The 19367-nt window shown below is 42.7% G+C and overlaps 2 protein-coding genes across 2 annotated transcripts in view; both read right to left on the bottom strand.

Annotated features, from left to right (window-relative positions):
* LOC147115816 (UDP-GalNAc:beta-1,3-N-acetylgalactosaminyltransferase 1-like) overlaps window positions 1-19367 on the bottom strand; it is a 485760-nt gene that overhangs the window by 75825 nt on the left and 390568 nt on the right. The window lies entirely within an intron of this gene.
* LOC147115817 (protein phosphatase 1L) overlaps window positions 6658-19367 on the bottom strand; it is a 311711-nt gene continuing 299001 nt past the window's right edge. Inside the window, exon 4 of the mRNA XM_085990400.1 lies at window positions 6658-16369. Within this exon, the coding sequence (XP_085846526.1) occupies window positions 16023-16369 (347 nt within the window). The 3' untranslated portion in view covers window positions 6658-16022. The remainder of the gene's footprint in view (window positions 16370-19367) is intronic.

Raw genomic sequence — 19367 nt, 5'->3', positions numbered from 1 at the left:
AACACAGGGTTCCAACGCCTATTGCAGCGCTCGGCCAAAAAGTTGGCCAAATCTACTGAATTTCGGCGAGCTCGCCTGCACTTTCCGGCGGCCGCTAAATTTGCCGAGCGCCCGACTTTAGCACCGCAATAGCGTCCGAACTGAATTTCTAGGCCAGTATTAGATCAAAGGAAGAGGCTTATAATGTTGACTGAGGATTGGGAGGATTTTAGAATTCAGCAAAGGAGGACCAAGAAATTGATAAAGAAAGGGAAAATAGAATATGAGAGTAAACTAGCGAGAGACATAAGAACAGATTGTAAAAGCTTCTATAGGTATGTAAAAAGGAAAAGATTAGCGAAAGTATATGTGGGTCCCTTACAGGCTGAGACAGGAGAAATTATAATGGGGAATGAGGAAAAGGCAGAGAAATTAAACAAATACTTTGCCCGCGAATTTAATGGAGGAGGCGGGATGAGGGCAGGAGAGCTGGTTTCCGGGTTCCGGTCCCGCTCCCAGCTGCAGCCGCACTGTAGACGTGATTTTCCCTTGATTGGCCTTGTTAAGCCTGCCCTTACCAGCCAAGTAATAGGAAGCGGGCCTGATGACGTTATTTGATGATGCGTCATCAGCCAGTTTCCTTAAAGGGACCACGCCCAGTGGAGTTTGACAGTTGTTCTGTCAATGTTTGACAGCATTGAAGTGCTGCAAACACTAACAATCACTGCACAAATGTGTGAACGCTTGCACCCAGTCTCTCCAATGACTCCCTCCATATGCTTATGGAAGGAGTCACAGCATGTAGGGAGGTTCTCTTCCCTTCCAAGGGCAGAAGAGACCGCCCCAGGTCACCAACTTGCACCTCCACCCACCCCTCTTTATCGACTTTATCACTTCCCCATCTCACTAGCCACCCCTCACACTCACCCTCATTCTACTGCAAGCATATCAACTAACAACACACAAGGGTAGGCACTTGAAAGGTTCAGCCAATGTCCATGTGAAGTTTCTGGTAAAGACATCTTACTGCAATTATATAGGGCCCTGGTGAGACCACACCTGAAGTATTGTGTACAGTTTTGGTTTCCTTACCTAAGGAAGGACATACTTGCCATAGAGGGAGTACAATGAAGGTTCACCAGACTGGTTCCTGGGATGGGGGGATTGTCCAATGGGCAGAAATTGTGTAGACTTGGCCTATATTCTCTAGAGTTTAGAAGAATGAGAGGTGATCTCATTGAAACATGCAAAATTCTTACAGGACTTGACAGGGTAGATGCAGGGAGGATGTTTCCCCTGGCTGGGGAGCCCAGAACCAGGGGTCACAGTCTCAGAATAAGCAGTCAGCCATTTAGGACTGAGCTGAGGAGAAATTTCTTCACTCGGAGGGTGGTGAATCTTTGGAATTCTCTACCCAGAGGGCTGTGGAGGCTCAGTCGTTGAGTATATTCAAGACAGAGATTGATAGATCTTTGAATATTATGGAATCAAAGGCTATGGGGATAGTGCAAGAAAGTAGAGATGAGGTAGAAGATCAGCCATGATTTTATTGAATGGCAGAGCAGGTTCGAAGGGCCAAATGGCCTACTCCTGCTCCTATTTCTTATGTTCTTATGTGGTGTTGCTAGTCACAAACTAGATAGACATTGTGTTAATGGAATCCTTTCCTCTTGCTTTAGATGATGGGATTGATGAAAAGAGCTTACATGATTACATGTACAAACACCGGCCATTAGCTCTGCCCAACACTAGTGGGCCGCAAAGAGTGGGCACAGATGGCACTGTTTCTCCGGAGAGTGGCATTGCATATGCTGCCTTAGGTCCCCTCCAATGAGGGAGTTGCAGATATGGGCCTGGCAACCCTTGCCAATGCAAGGAAAAGTTGCTGGAGGCTGGATTCTCTGGGATAGCTGCTTCCCTGAGACAAACGTCATCTCAGGCTTCAGGCAGACCATCCCAGCCATCCATCTCACTCTGACACCACGGGAAGACATGATCCCAGCCATCCATCTCACTCTGACACCACGGGAAGACATGATCCCAGCCATCCATCTCACTCTGACACCACGGGAAGACATGATCCCAGCCATCCATCTCACTCTGACACCACGGGAAGACATGATCCCAGCCATCCATCTCACTCTGACACCACGGGAAGACATGATCCCAGCCATCCATCTCACTCTGACACCACGGGAAGACATGATCCCAGCCATCCATCTCACTCTGACACCACGGGAAGACATGATCCCAGCCATCTATCTCACTCTGACACCACGGGAAGACATGATCCCAGCCATCCATCTCACTCTGACACCACGGGAAGACATGATGCTAAGAAATAGTTGTAGAAAGAATGGTTGGAATTTTTAGCAGTTTTCAGTGAATTTTGTTCTATAAAGTAAACCCGACTTATGCATGTAGAGTTCTAAGTTCATTTCTGCCTTTTTTGGGGGGGGGATTTGGATGATGAAAGGGGAAAGGCAGACATCTGTCTTATAAAAGAAATTTATAGAAGCTTTTGACTGTGAGGGTGTGGAGGGAAGAACAGGTAAGTGTGAAGTGATTTTATTTGTTGAGTCAACTTATTGAAAACACTCGCCAATTGGTTGTGTTCTCCTTTCTCTGGCTGCTGGCAGTCTTGTCCTTCCTTTGCACCCTTCTCATGCCATGAAGGAGTGGGGCGGGGGAGAAGTCCTTCCACCCACTTCTTCGTCGTCATTGTCTTCAGCTTCCAGAAGCAGCAAGCCTTTCTTTATTGCAATATTATGTAGAATGTAGCAAGCTACATTGATTCGTGAGACTCTCACTGGGCTGTATTGCAGGGCTCCTCCAGATCAATGTAGGCACCTAAACTGAGACTTGAGAATTTTTATGATTTGCTTCTTGTAGTGGCATGATTCTCAATTTATCTGTTGCCCCTTCTGTCTGTAGATAAAACAATGGTTAGGCAAGTCAAATGTCAGAGGTTGTTATTTTTTCCAATTGTCCAGGTGAATAGTTTGTTGGCATTGGGTCATTATCATACAGTGAACCACTAGAAAATATACTGGGCTGTTCCTTTCAGGACAAACAAAGGAAAGAAAAGCTATGCTGTTTATGACATATGGTAACTCCAGCAGCTAATCCTATACACCCTACATAGCCAGATAGTGAGCAAATAATGTAGGTCAAACAAATATTAGCATATACAAGGGGCTAAGGCATCAATTTAAATTTTACACTCAGCACAGAGTGTGCACACCTGGTTTGTGGTCAGATGATATGCCCTTAAACACTGCCTCATACAGTGCACTGCCTGAAGCAAGAAGAAACTGTGGGCAAGCATGTTTGGACAAATGTCTGCCAAAGGCTTTAAATATTGTGAAATTTGATTTATGATTACTACAGTCATGATCATTGTATAAAATGCTTGCTACCTAAACATGATCTGGAAGCCTGCTAAGTTATCCTTGAGTTCACAAAGTCACCAGTAAGTTATGGCTGCATTGTATTTCCTGCATTATTCAGAACAAGGTAGACAAGCACAGATAGCCTAACAAAATCCAGCTATGTCCAGTTAGGCATTACTGAACACATAGTGAGATAAGCTGGTGCCGAGGAATCATTGGCATTTCATGATACTGAGGGCTTAACAAATTAAGTCAATTTCATGGGACTCACCGGCACTGGACAACACTGGTACCAATTATCCTTTTATGCCCCTCAGTGTTGGGAGACCACTAGCATTGACTGACACCAAGATAATACTGGTACTGACCCACACAAAATAAATGTTGGCACTGAATCCATGTAAGTTACACAGGCTAGAAGCAGATTCCTCAACACTTTCAGCCATAGTGTTGAAACTCCTTGGCAGGCCTTCCAATACCTGAAATAAGTGTTTGTGTGAGGCAATCGGTTTTCTTTTCATGGCTGGGCCCCTGAAGTCCTCATCTCTGTCTTGCTCAGCAGAGCTAGGAGAGGATCTCGCCCTCCAGCGAGCTTTCTCCTGAGCTGTCTCTGGCATCAGTCCCTTGCTCACTCATCTTGGGTGTTTCACCATGTGCAGATCCCTCTGCATCACTAACTAATCCAGGCGGAATACCAATGTTTATGCTGGTGATTGGGAGGAATGAGAGGAGCGTGTTGGTGCATCCTCAGGAGGATTGTTCTCCTCTGAGGATGTGTAAAGCTCTTGCTACTGAGAAGGATCTAGAGGAAGGAGAAAATGGACAACAGTTAGGAGAGCACCGAGAAGCTGAACATTAGCAGATCACAGTTTTGAGAATGGAGCGTAATGCTGTGAAGCTTGCTGAATACTTTCCAAGGTGAATGAAGAGTTACAAGTAATGTGCAGACACCCTGCTCACATAAGCCGCTAGCTTCACCTTCCCTAATGCTCATGGTTCTGCATGAGCCAGTAATCTCCAGGGCTTCTTGCTGTACTTGGGTGAGGGCTACAATGTCAAGTACCAGTCTTGATCCTCCTCCTCGCATTATGTGCTGTCTTGCCTGCAGAAAGAGAGGGTGAGAGTTAGTGAGTGGCTGTTGAAAAGGTAAATGGAGATGTGTAGGGCTTGTGCATGTGTTGAGAGGTGGAGAAGAGGCAAAAGGGAATGAAGATGGGGAGGTGTTAAATGTAAAGCTAAGTGTGTGGAACGTGAAGTGAGGAAGGAGTGATGAGAGGAATTGGTGGTTGTGCAAGTGCTAGGATGGGAGAAGGGATTTACATTAGTATGTGGTGTGAAGAGAGCAAAGGAGGAGAGCAAAGGAAGATGTGAGTGTGTTTGGAATGAGAGTGAGTGGTGTTGTAGTATACCCTTTTGATTGTACGCCCACGTATGTGATGAAGGGAAGGAATTGTTGAGAGTGGTGGGGGAGGGGGTGAAAGGAGTGTTGTCGGGTTTTGTCGGGAGAGCTGGAGAGATGAAGAGCTGTACTCACCCTTGCAGCTCTTGTGAGGTCATTGAACATCTTCCTACATTGAAGCCAGATCCTGGGGTGATGCTGCTGGCATTGCACTGACTTTGTCAGTCACCTCTGTCCAGGACTGCTGAATTGTAGAGCTGGGGATGCTTCTGCAGGTTTTGGAGAACAGTACACCACCCCTTGCTCTGACCTCCTCCAGGAGAACCTCCAGGAAAGAATCCGAAAACCTGAAGGCAGTTTTCTGACTCATTAATCCCAGCAGAATTGTGCGCATAGTCTGAAAACGCAATCTGTCTTCAGGAACTGCAACCTTGCTTTAAGAGGTGTATACCTACTTTAATTAGGTCTCAGAATCCCTGCTGGAAATAGTGAACATAAAATTGGAGGGCTGCCCATTTCTCAATGCAATTAGGTGGGCAGCCCGTCGATCATTTTGAAATGAGGCTCAGTAGTTAAAATTGCCCAGCTTCCATGCAGGCAATGTCATGGGAGCTTTCCACTTGCCCTATCCAATGCCTGTCCGATTTGCACCTCAAGTTAAAATCAACACTAAGAAATTTGTGGCCTCATTACACCATGGGCCTTTTTTGAGGTACTCAATTATCAGCGGGTCCATGTAACTTCCCCAGTTCTTTCTCGAGAATTGTGACTTTCAGAGACCAGAATTTCAGCAGCCTTTTCAACTATCTAGATGACCTCTATGTCCTTGCACCTGATGAAGAAGTAATATTACAGAGACTGAAGCTAGTATTTAATTGCTTATAGAAGCACCCTGTCCAGCTGGCACCCAAAAAGCAAAGTTTTCTGTGCTGTACTCGGTGCTTTCTGGAACATCATCCATGAGGTGGTAGTAATGGCTGACACTGATAAACTGTACTTTCTGCAATATCAAGACTGTCTGAAGCTGATTTGATAGCTGAAGATAGTAAGACCCCATCTGAAACGAGAATCAGATTAGCAATTGGCCTACTTTATTAATACGGCTATTTTATTGATGGATTTTCGCTTACGGCTAAACCTCTACTCATTGCTGTCTGGTCCCAAAAAGAGGAGCTGTGAATGAAAGGAAAGAGGTAACCCAGTACACAAATGGTTGACTGCAGAAAATTGGACTATTGAATGTAGCTCCATATTTAAAGCCCTCCTGAATACTGTTGTCCTGGCCACCCAAATTTTGACAGACCCTTTGTGCTGTTGGTTTGACCTTTAAATGTCAAAATGTAGCCAGAGAGAACAAAATATGCCTAAAGGCTTTCACCAGCAAGTTTTTTGAGCACGGACCAGGTAAAGAATGCGGCTTATTAAATGCACTTACATGAGCAATATGTGATAAATTCAGTCACTGATTCAATGGAAAGTGGATCACTGTGTGCACCCAGAAGCTGTATTCTAGCTAATCCGAATCTGGTTGGCTGTGAAGGGTACTCTGTGTCCAAGCTTACACTTTCAAAATTTAAACTAAAGTACATGTCGTAGTAAAAGAATCTAATCCCAGATTGCCTCAGCTATATGGGCTTTATGAGGAGGTAGAGTTTGTGTTTCATTCATGAACCCTACAGGGATACATTCCAACTCGCTGTTGACCATTACATAACTCTGCAGGAAAAGCGAGAGGTATAAACATGGGGAACATGATTTGTGATGAAATGGACCAATTATGGAGGAATTGTTGCAGTTGATGTGTGAAGCCATCTTCAATTATTGTACTGATTCTCCTTATCTCCTCAAATATCCTCGGTCACATGAAAGATTCATTCAACTCAGAACTACAAATGCATATTTTTATTTTATTGTTTGCACAACACAGCTGCTTGCCCACATTTTCAGTAGTTTGACACTTTCTGATGTTCATCATCACAGTGATTTACATATAGTTAGTATATATACATAATAATAATTTCACCAGTTCTATCTAGCCACTAACTTTAGTAATATAATTAATGTCCTGGAATCATGTACTGTACAATCTAGGTATACAAAGGATGGAACTTGTTGCCCAGTACGTAACTAAGACAGTATGGTTTATTTACATCCAAAACACCTTGTCAGATTCATTACTCGCCATCTGTACTGTCTCGTAGAGACAAATGTAGAGCCATGCAGGTCTTTAGAACCTAAAACAAGAAATTCTTGTATATTTTAACCATATTTATCCTAGACTCCATGTCCGCATTCATTAAACACAAATAAGTATTAAACAGTAAATAAAATAGGATTTAAAATAAGGCAGCAATATAAACAAAATTGGAACCAGTTGATCAAAATATACGCAGACCTGGACTGTGCTCCTGTTCAGAAAGTTCTGGGATTTGGATATTATAGTTTCAGTCATGGAAGTACACTGACTGATGCACCCTTGCTGATGTTAAACTTATTTTCTGCATGATGCAGTATTTCCTTCCCCACATTCAATGAATTTATAAGGTTACAAATCTGAGTGTTTTGAATTAAGACAGAATTTTAAAAATTGTTATGCTGGCATCACATTTCACAGTGGTAATAAACAGGGAAAATAACAACCTATTCTTAGTATTTTGAATCTGTCCTATTTGCATGTCCTTTATATTAATGGACACTATATGGCACAAGTTTGTGTGAAGCCCAAATCCCATCATATCATAGAGATGTGCAAAGCATGTGCACAGTATGAGTTGATACATATTTATACTCAGTTGGCTGGGAAGAGGTTAGAAAAGTAAACTTGGATCTTCACTGCCTAAGCATTACCTGGGTGGAGCGCAGAAAGAAAAAACAGCTGCAGAGCACACCCGAGTTTTCTTTTAAAGGAAGGAAAATTAGGCAGGCTCTATTAGGGCATGCAACCCTCCCTACCTGATTCTCCTCTCTGCACTCTGCCCAGACAATGCTTAACACACAGGTGGTGAAGGCAAAACTCTACGCCATAGATTTTATGAAAAGGTCTGAATGAATCAAGATCTAAAGAATAAAGGGGCTTGGCACTCCTTAGTTCAGAAAGAAAAATTATGTAAAGCATGCTTTTTTTCAAGCTGAATGGATCTGCTTTATGAAATTGTGGAAAGGTTTGAGTCTGTGAAGACTGAAATATAAAAATGCACTCCTAAGTACCCTATTAATCAGATACTGTATGGCTCATATGACATAATGTGTGAACATGTGCATACACACTGTGTCCAAGCGTGTAATAATGTAATTACAATGCTACTTTGCAAATGTGGTTATGTACTAATTATGTACCAGCTGCTCCCTTCACAGATTAAGGAATACTTACTCAGCCATTAATCATACATGGAATTGTGGGTAATATACTAGCATGGATTGAGAATTGGTTAACAGACAGAAAACAAAGAGTAGGGATAAATGGGTCTTTTTCAGGATGGCAGGCTGTGACTAGTGGGGTACCGCAAGGATCGATGCTTGGGCCCCAGCTATTCACAATCTATATCAATGATTTGGATGAGGGGACTAAATGTAACATTTCCAAATTTGCTGATGATACAAAGCTAGGTGGCAGTGTCAATTGCGAAGAGGATGTGAAGAGGCTTCAAGGGGATCTCTACAGGCTCAGTGAGTGGGCGAGAACATGGCAGATGGAATATAATGTGGATAAATGTGAAGTTATCCACTTTGGTAGAAAAAACAGAAAGGCAGAGTATTTCCTAAATGGTGAAAGATTGGGGAGTGCAGATGTTCAAAGGGACCTGGACGTCCTTGTACATGAGTCACTGAAAATGAATGTGCAGGTGCAGCAAGTCATTAGGAAGGCAAGTGGTGTGCTGGCCTTCATTACAAGAGGATTTCAATACAGGTGTAAACAAGTCTTACTCCAATTATTTAGGGCCTTGGTGAGACCAAAATGTGTACAATTTTGGTCTCCTTACCTAAGGAAGGATATACTTGCCATAGAGGGAGTGCAACGAAGCTTCACGAGATTGATTCCTGGGATGGCGGGACTGTCGTATGAGAAGAAATTGAGTAAACTAGGCCTGTATTCTCTTGAATTCAGAAGAATGAGAGGGGATCTCATTGAAGCATACAAAATTATTACAGGGCTTGATAGGATGGGTGCTGGGCGAATGTTTCCCATAGCTGGGGAGTCTAGAACCAGGGGCCACAGCCTCAAGATAAAGGGTAGGCCATTCAGGACTGAGATGAGAAGAAATTTCTTCACATAGAGGGTGGTGAATCTTTGGAATTCTCTACCCCAGCGGGCTGTGGAGGCTCAGTCATTGGGTATATTCAAAACAGGTCAATAGATTTCTGACTAGTAAGGGCATCAAGGGATACGGCGATAGGGCCGGTGAATGGAGTTGAGGCAGAAGATCAGCCATGATCTCATTGAATGGCGGAGCAGGCTCGAAGGGCCGAATGGCCTACTCCTGCTCGTATTTCTTATGTTCTTATGTTCTTATACCAAAGGAGCACCACACACCTACGCACCAACAGTCACAAACCACATTTGAAGTAGGGAGTAGCACAAATACACACAATTCAGAAGATGTTGACACTAATGAGGATGTCAAAGGACAGGGTAAAGGTAAGAAAGAAGTAGCAGTGGTATTGGCTGATGAGGGGTCAGCTGCTTCAGGGCAGAGGTCTAGCATGTTGCATGTTCCTACTGAGCTACATTGCAATTAAGACCGAAGTGGGTCTGCTGTTAAGTGGAGGCAAGAGCAGCAGAAACATTGAGGAATCATTTACCTCCTTGTGAACAACACTAAGGTGGTGGTTTGGTAGTGGGGAGTGGGAAGCCCAATAACCAGATTTGCAATGGCAACTCCCACATAAGTGATGCCATGGATCAATGGTTGTTTGCACTGCAACCTGCCATTAGGCATATGGCAATACAGTGGAGACCTTGGGCTGGATTTACCTGGCGCTCATAGGGCGGGTTTGAAGGTGGGTCCACTGTCAAAATAGCAAAGATTGACAGCAGGTAGGGAACCCGCTGTCAACCCGCCTCCACATGAGTCTCCCAGGTGTCGAGTCTGTCTGCGCAGAACTGACCCGACACCAAGTGGCGGGGGAGACAATTTAGATCATTAAATGGCTCGTTAACAGCCAATTTAATTCTATTTTGAGCTTACCTTGTAATTTTATGTCCTCCCACATGGGTTACCCACTGCTCGAGGAACATGCCAGCTCACCTTGGCGTGAGTTGAGTCTGCTTTGATTTACCTGATAACCTGACAGCTGCAGAAGTGGTAGTTGTAGTTGTTCAGTTTCAGAGCTCCGAAACTGTTGGTTACTGCATTTGTGAGACATATAGAGATTTCTTTTGCTTGCAAGTGTTTAGAGCCAACTGTATATCATTGGAACAACCTCTCTCACGATTGACAGATCGCTTCTGTCATCTCACCTGCAGCTGCCATCTATTGCAGCAACATCGGTGCCCTTGAAAAAATCAGACCTTGGTCCTCTGAATCCTTCCATGATCAGCCCCAACACCAACATCACCAGGCACACCAACATCACCAACAACAACACCAACCTTCTCCGCCATCACCTGATGCTGCACAGGACACAGGGCATCAGCTCCTGTCAACATTGTTGCCCGGGAGGCCAGCGATGGCATCACCATGACCAGATTTATTGCACTTGACGCTGTACACCCTGGCTGCCACATGATGCGCCAGGTTGACACCATCTCACACAGCACCATAAAGCATCCCTTTAATGTCCAAGCCATTCCTTTCACACTCATCACGATAGCAGGGGTGGGGGGGGGTGGGGTTATGTTTCAACCTTCACATGCACTCACTAACTGGGGCGATATGCCCACTATTTTATGCCCACACTGATCAATGACCATTGCATAAGAGATGTCCTCCTGCAGTGGCATGCATGGAGTAAAGTCAGTATAGCCAGTTAGCACTCAAGTCAGTGGCCATTCTGTGTCCTCATGTAGCCCTGCACATCGATATAAGCGCTGCCTCAGAAATGACTGAGTCCACTGCAACGGATGTACTTATGAGGTCATTCAGAGTTAACCCCAGATGCAGCTATCCATGAATCTTTCAATGCAGGGAGCACGTAATAGGGCATATTTACCACCAGTAAGAGGTTCACAACATACCACTAACAATGAAGATTAATTCATTGTTAATATACCGTGCGGTCTGTCATTCTTTAATTGTGTAGAAATTAAAGTGTCAGTTGTCTAAAGGGCAAACACAACATATGTAGTACATGTGAATAATTAATATGGATCCCAAACAGCTGTTCTATGACTGTAAATATGTCTAAAAGAAAATAATTAGTTCAATTAAGGAGCTCACTGCAAGAACTGGACAATGAGAGCCCCATGTCCCTGTCGCCCTGCCTGCTGAGACAAATTGACTTCAAAATCCTCATCTTCATTTGCAAATTTCTCCATGGCTTCATTCCACTCTATCTGAGTGACTCTTTCCAGCTGTATGTCCCTGCTTACACCCTCTACTTCTCCAACACTGCATTACTGCTGGTTTCCCATTCCTCACTTGGTGGCCACTATCAATTATTATTCTCCTATCCTTTGAAATTCTCCTCGAAAATTGTTTTGCCTTGCCGTTTCCCTCCCACCTTTAACAGTCTCTTAACTTTTTTCTTTGATCGTGCCTCTGTCCTACCCACCTGAATTCTTTTTCCTTTTTCTCTGCTCAGTGTCCATCTTTTACTATCTTGTAAAGTACTCGGAGATGTTTTTGTTACATGAAGAGCAATATAAAAATGTAAGTTGCTGGTGGCGGTGTTAGTATTGGTTAGCTGCTGGTTCTTGCTGAGGTATATGTGGCAGGGTGCATGACAATAAAGGGCTTCAGTTACCACCTCAATGCAGCAGTATATGGCAAAGCAGCTGACTCCTGAGAGTCAGCATGGTGGCATAGTGGTTAGCACTGTTGCCTCACAGCGCCAGGGACCCGGGTTCAAATCCGGCCTCGGGTGACTGTCTGTGTGGAGTTTGCACATTCTCCCTGTGTTTGCGTGGGTTTCCTCCGGGTGCTCCGGTTTCCTCCCACAGTCCAAAGATGTGCGGGTTAGGTTGATTGGCCATGATAAAAATTGGCCCTTAGTGTTAGGGGGGATTAAATACGTGGGGTTACGGGGATAGGGCTTGGGTGGGATGGCTGTCGGTGTAGGGACCGGGTGCTAGGGTTTGGATGATCAGCCATGATCTCGTTGAATGGCGGAGCAGGCTCGAAGGGCCGAATGGCCTACTCCTGCTCCTATCTTCTATGTTTCTATGTTTCTATGTCCCCTGTGGCTACTTGGAAGGCCCCTGCGATAGAAAAATTGAATGCATGATGACCTTCACCGCAGATAGTTGACTGTTCCTACAGGTCTACATGGAACAGTTGGCAGACGTCAGTCACAATCTCTCTGTTGAGTCTGACTCTCCTCAATCATTGCTTCTTTAACAAACCCAGATAGCTGACTCTAATGCACTGGGCACAGTACCTGGGATAATATTTACTGCAACTCACGAACTTCCCATGCTTTCTGCATTCCTGGACATCCTGTACTTTCTCTTCTTATTCCTCCTTCTTCACCATGACATACCAAGTAATGGCTGCTACACCATGCTTGTGGTGAGAACACTCTGGTATTAATCACTGCTGTCCTGCTACTCATATCTCTTTGGCCTCAAAATCCCTGGGACTAGAGAGTGCATAAGTAACAGTTATTGGCTAGGGGTCTGACAAAGGCTCATCGACCTGAAACGTTAACTCTGTTTCTCTCTCCAAAGATGCTGCCTGACCTGCTGAATATTCCCAGCATTTTCTGTTTTTATTTCAGATTTCCCGCATCCGCTTTTGTGTTTGAGTTACCGGCTAGATTCTGACTCTGCTGGGATTCTGGACAGGTGAGCCATCGGTGGATCATCCAACCAGAGGGATCAATTATCTTCTTTTGTCAGTTCAGCTTAAGTGGAAGCCGAAGAGTTAAAATAAACTTTTTCATTGGCCAATTTGGTAAAATAATCACCTTTCAAATCGTCTTTGTAGGCACAGAATGTTGCTCATTCATTATGAACCCTTAACAAGTTTGTCTGGCCTTTTTCTCAACTTTTCCAACATTTCTAATATCCCAGAAGGATAGGAATGCTGAGAGTATGGGCAATTAATTCATTGCTGCTTTTTACACATGTCTACTTTTCATACCTGTTCATCAACAAAGGAGTGTCAGCCCCAATGGTTTCTTAATTAACAACACTTCATACTTTTAGAAGACTTCTGATATTGTATGCTGGAACACATATGTTAGTCTAGGAATTATTAACAGATATAAAAGTGATTTATTTAGGAAATGTTGGAAATTACTCATGCAAATTGATCTAATCCAGGCAACAGTTTTAGCAATAGTGCACCAAGGACAACATATTGCTTCATCATACAACGCTAAAAGTTTATTTTTGTTAATCTGAGTGAATGAGTCTGTGGGCAAAGCTGGACAGGTCCAGTAGCCATACATCCATTTCAGGTGGGGCTCAGGTAGAGAAATAGTTTTACCATAAAAGATGTCTTTCAAAGTTTGTAGATATTGCAAACTGATATATGAAACTAATGTTAAATCATTTTGTTGATGTAAATTTAACAATTAATTTGGATCTTACATGATTAATGTGTCAATTGATACTGGGGTGTATATTTTTCTCCATCTACTGATTTTAATGAAAAAGTGTTGAGAACATAAAGCAATATTCCACATTCACATCTAATTTTTAGCAAAAATTAGGAAATGGAGGAAAACATAGCCCTACTATTTCTATTTGTCTTAGTGATGCAAAGATATTTCATACGACTGTACTCTAAACATAATCCAATTAAGACTTGAAAATTGCTACTATTGAATGCATAACAGCGTTCTGACTCTGAGTTCATTCACACAGTATTAGTAACACACAATTTCTGTTTATCCTAAACTATTCTTTTAATAGTTTTATCTTTGATCACATTAAATCCCTATTAAGATTTTTTAATGGCAAAACAGAGCTGATTGGATCAGGGCTCCACTGTGCAATTTAATATATTTGTGTTTCTTTGTTGCAATGGCAGATAGTTCCTGTTCCTGTAAGATGCAAAAGTCATTCAGCCCTCAGAGGGTACTTGTTCAATCTTTCTCTTCTCTCCTTACATTTATGAATATAACCCACATACTGTCCTACTCAAAATGCGATTACCATATTACTTTAACAGTGTTCATGTTCTTATGAGGTAGCAGAAAACTGAGTAGTTCCCTCATTATTACAATTCAGTATAATACTTGAACTTGTTTCCTTTTATATATTTATACTGTGTGGTAATTAACTCTGGATTAGATGCCCCATGTCTAGATTTATGTTTGCCTTTTCTTTGTTGAACGCACATGATTATTATATAATGATCAGTGGACTATATACAATAAAGACTTTAAAAAATGGGGAAGGTACTCTGTGAACCAGTGATAAAATGAAATGATATCAGTTTAATTTCTCTCTGATCTTGTTGCATTTTGAATTTTTCATGTCTTAAAATGATCAATAACTCAGCATGCCAAATCTGATATTTGTTCAGTGTCTGAAAGATAGTTTTGTCAGCACTGTATTTGACACTTGTGGAATATAAATCCTTTCCAGAGGATTAGCTCTCAGGTGTTGCTAAGTAAGTACTTAGGCACAACATGGACGGCCTGCATGTGACATTGGACCAAAGAGATTTGGCGCATGTTAGAGGATTCCATTAGCCCCAGCAGTAAAACCACAGGGATGCAAGTCTGAATCCCAGCCTAATTTGTCACTGACTGTTTAACCAGTTACATCTGGGTTGTTAAGTGGAGTACTGTGCAGTAGTGGAGTGCTCCATGTACAACCATGTTGGCACGAGGAGGAAAATGCTGTCACTGAAGCCTATGAACACTATCACATAAACACTTCCCAGTGTAAGTCCTAAGTAATAGCTAAGACCAGTTGAAAAGCATGTGATTGATTACTTTCTTGATTCTACCATTCAGAACAATCTTGTTAGCGCTGCCATATTGAAAAGACTCCTCAAAGTCTTGCCACTTTATCAAGCCTGTCAATCAAAAGGAGAGTTGTGATTGACTGGCAATGATCTTAGTGTCATACTCAGAAACAAACCTTTATATTAAAACATGGTTGTGGTATGACTGAGCAGGCATACTTCACAACTGTCTGAAAGTGTCACTTCAAAATATTTATAGTGTAAATATAAACAGGGCACATGAGGTAATTTTGATTTTGGGTGATAGTGCAAAATGGGCGATATTGGATCTGCTGCATGTTGTATATCTCTCCTGATACTCATTTCCATTAATTCCAAAGTCCAAAATGACCCGTTGTCTCGAGAATGTAGCCTGAATTTGGGTGGACTGTGTAACTAGGGGATTAGTCGGGAGAATGTGTACAGACGGTCTGACCCAGCAGAAATTGACCTTTATCAGCTGATCACAGATCAGCAATGATGAAGGTCAGAGAGAAGTTCATAAGATTTCCCTCCCCGTCATCCTATCTAAAGAAAGAAGTCTGGAGCTTACAACGAGTGTGGCAGGGGAGAGCTAAAAAGAGGGGCAACTCCAAACAACTAAATATTTGTCACATGTCAATTGCCCACATGTTATGTGCCTAAGAATTTATGCTGCAATTGTAAAATAACTATGCAGCTAGAGTTACTTTCCTTTTCATGCAGTGTGTTAAAAGAATTCCCCTTTTGTCAGGGTTAGTTAGATTTATTCAGCTTTTTAATCCACAGTTACTCAATGAATGGCTGCTCAGTAGCTGTTCTAATGATTATGTAAATCACTGAATCAGCAACAGGGTTCCTGAATGTTAATTAGTTTTTGCTTTATTGCTTAAGTTGGCTATTCTTTATAAAATTGTTGATCACAATTAGTTTAACATTGTAGCATAAGATTTGCACTGTGCATTGTGTTATATATAATAGAAATATTATAAGAAGAAGTTTGAAAATGATTATAGATAAAAAGGGTGATATTTTGACCTCAGCCAGTTAAAATGAATGTGCAGCTACTTGATTTGTCCAATTCTACAAGCCATCTAGCACTAGCACTGACCATTCAGATGTGAATATCATGACCATTACTATTACTATCACACACATTGCTAAAATTTGCACAGCATTATTTTAAGAACCTTGTCCTCATGTGCTCAATGCCATTCACTGGTCTTCGGTCTTACTGTTGTTTCTGAATTTCACCACCATTACAGTTATGTTATCAGGACATCCTCTGTAGAAAGACTGCAGAACAATGCTCTTTGCACCAAAGTGAGGCTCATCAAGACGCTCTTTGATGAATCTCACAGCTTCTTCATTGCTGAAAGCATCCCAGAGACCATCCGAAGCCAGGATCATGAACTGTGGCTGTAGTTTATCCAGGTCAAAAGACAGGATGTCAGGGTCAGAGATGACGACATTGAGGTTTTTGAGAGGGTAATCTCCTAAAGAACGAGACATCGCCAAGATTCCTTGGACCCTCCATGAACCATTGAAACTTATGAAACCACCTATAATAAAATAAAGCATGTATATAATAAAAGTTTTGTGTCTGTATATTATTATAATGTAATAATATTGATATAATAGGAAAGAGCCTGTAAACTTCCTGATTGGATCATGGTGTCATGTGATTAGTATGGATCAAAACCTAATATTGGCCTATGGTGGCTACGTAATACCATAGACCAATCAGATTGCAGGTTAAAATTAACCTCTTTTCACTTCAACTTACTTAAACTTTCAGTTACAGTTTTTTAAAATGTTTTGAGTTACTGAACTTATTTACATATTAGGTTTTTGTGTAGAAGTGCAATGGTTGCCATCTGTGTTTAGCCTGGAATGTTATCTGCATCTGATTAGACCTTGTTAAGAATCAACCAATCAGAAGAAGGTACCCATGATGAATGGCAGCGGACATTTTGTGGTTCCCACAGACTAGTCAGTTCACCTCAAAGGGCCATTCATACACTCATTTTTAATAATATATTGATGGACTGATGAAGTATTCAACACACAAAACAATTTATTTAAATTTTTATGTAATCTGACAAGTTTTCTTACAGGCAGGAAGTGCATGCTCATTGCGAGACGGAAGTGCACCACCAGCCATATTGGTAAAGGCTAAAAAAATCGTTGTGCCGTACCCATGCCCCAAACAGGCATTAGGCTGTCTTGTTTTGCACACTTTGTACAAAAATAATAAATTGCAGGACAATGGGGTATTACAGTTTAAACTCTTTTATGAAGCATTAGGTCTGTGATCTCAATCATACAGCACAGTGGGGACAAGATGGAGTTCCGACCCTAGCCTGGGTCTTCTAAACAATAGCAGTCCTTACAGATGCCTGCAGGCCAATGACAACTCAGCATGTGATCACATGTGAATATAATAGGTATTCCTTACAGATGCCTGCGGGCCAATGATAGTTCAATATGCAAATGTTACATCCCCTTTCTTCTAAAAGAAAAATGTTATGCATTACTTTAAAACCTTTCTTCTACATAATGTTCTCGGTAGCATAAACATATAAGTAAACTCAGCATTTAACTAGCACTGAAAACATCTCAACGTTTCAATAACGATGTACAGTTTTTTTTTTAGGGCAGCGATCCGCCTACACCCTTTGACAGCTCACAAGCCAAGGATAACTCTAGGCTTGACCTCTCATCCTGACCTTGTGTGGTATGGAACTGAGCATGTTCCTGAATCGGTCAACAAATCAGGTTCAGGTTTAGGTTCAGGTAAGTATGATGTGTTTTGTGTATTGCTCTGTTCATCACACTCTGTTGAACTGATCCTCTCATCGGAATGACGGTGTTGTTCCTTGGTGTTCAGGAGGTGCCTGCGATTGTGGCGGTACACCTGTCCTTCTGGGGTGCGGACGTGATACGATCGCTCAGTGTCAGCTGGCTGGGTGACGACTGCTGGCTTCCAGTAGTCATGCTCCTGGATTCTGACGGATTCTCCATTGTGCAGCGGCGGCAGTAGTCTAGCCGACCTGTCATAGTATCTCTTTTGGTGTTGCTGTCTCTGTACACGTTTTGCATGCACTTGCTTGCAGCTGACGACCTCTGGCTGCAGCTGTTGGTTGGTGCTTGGAAGGATTGAGCGAAGTCTGCGGCTCATCAACAGCTGTGCTGGTGACTTGAAGTTGTCAACCGGAGTGTTGCGGTACTCAAGGAGACTGATGTAGGGGTCTCTTTTGTCCGCTTTGGCTTTGGCTTTGTGTTTTTGCAATCTGGACAGTTTTTTCAGCAAGGCCATTACTTTGAGGGTAATGTGGGCTTGATGTGACATGTGTGAAATCCCATGCCTTGGCAAACGACTCGAACTCTTTTGATTTGTATTGGGGGCCATTGTCTGAGACTAAAGTCTCTACCATGCCATGCCTGGCAAAGGCTGCCTTTAGCTTGTGGATCACAGCTGCAGATGTGGTGCTGTGAAGCTTGTCCAGTTCAAAAAATCTGCTGTAGTAATCAACAGTCACTATGTAGTCCTCGTTGTTCCATGTGAACAGATCCGTTGCCATGACCTGCCAGGGTGAGGTATCATGGGCTCTTTGACATTTGATGGGCGGCGTTCTAGACAAATGGAACATTTTCCGACAATGTCCTCAATGTGTTTGCACATTCCGGGCCAAAACATAATGTCGCGTGCTCTTTGTTTGCATTTTTCCATGCCCATATGTCCAGCATGAATTTTTGTCAACATCTCTTCTCTGAGACTGGTAGGAATGATGATTTTCTCCCCTTTGAAGACAATTCTGTTGATTTGTGACAGTTCGTCTCTGTGGTTCCAGAATTCAGATATGCTCTGAGGGCATTTCCTCCTTTCCTCAGGCCATCCTTCATGTATGACTTTGCTCAGCAGTGTGAGTTGTGCATCTTTCTCTGTTTCTGCTCGGATCTCCTTCAGTTTTGAGTCACTCACAGGTAAGCTGTTGTACACCATGTGCACCTGCACATCCATGCCTTCACTGAGGCTGCTGTCCTGGTAGCTAAGAGACTTTCTGGAGAGAGTGTCTGCGACAGGAATGTCTTTGCCTGGACGGTGAATGATTGTGAAGTCGTACTTCTGTAGCTGAAGGATCATTCTCTGTAGCCTTGGTGGGGCTGCGGCTACTGGTTTCCTCATGATTGACTCGAGGAGCTTGTGGTCGGATTCCACAATGACTTGTCGGCCATAGACGTACTGGTGGAAACGCTTACATCCAAACAGAATTGCATATAGCTCTTTCTCGATTTGAGCATAGTTGATTTCACTGTCTGTGAGAGATCTGGAAGCGTAGTCGATGGGCTTTCCTTCTTGCAGTAATACTGCGCCTAGTCTGTACTTTAACGTGTCCACTTGTAGTCTGAGCTCTTTGTTGGGGGTGAAGTAGGCAAGAACTGGTCCTGGTTCTCTGGTGATTAGGTCTTTCATTTTCTGAAATGCTGTGTCATGTTGTTTGTCCCACAGGAACTCATTGGATTGTTTGAGCAACTGACGCATGGGTGCGTTGATTT

This window comes from Somniosus microcephalus, chromosome 6 (genome assembly GCF_052327205.1).
Source record: "Somniosus microcephalus isolate GS21.2 chromosome 6, FLI_Smic_1.0, whole genome shotgun sequence".
Classification (NCBI taxonomy): Eukaryota; Metazoa; Chordata; class Chondrichthyes; order Squaliformes; family Somniosidae; genus Somniosus; species Somniosus microcephalus.
Note: the sequence above shows the minus strand (reverse complement) of the source record. Positions and strands in the feature narration are given on the sequence as shown.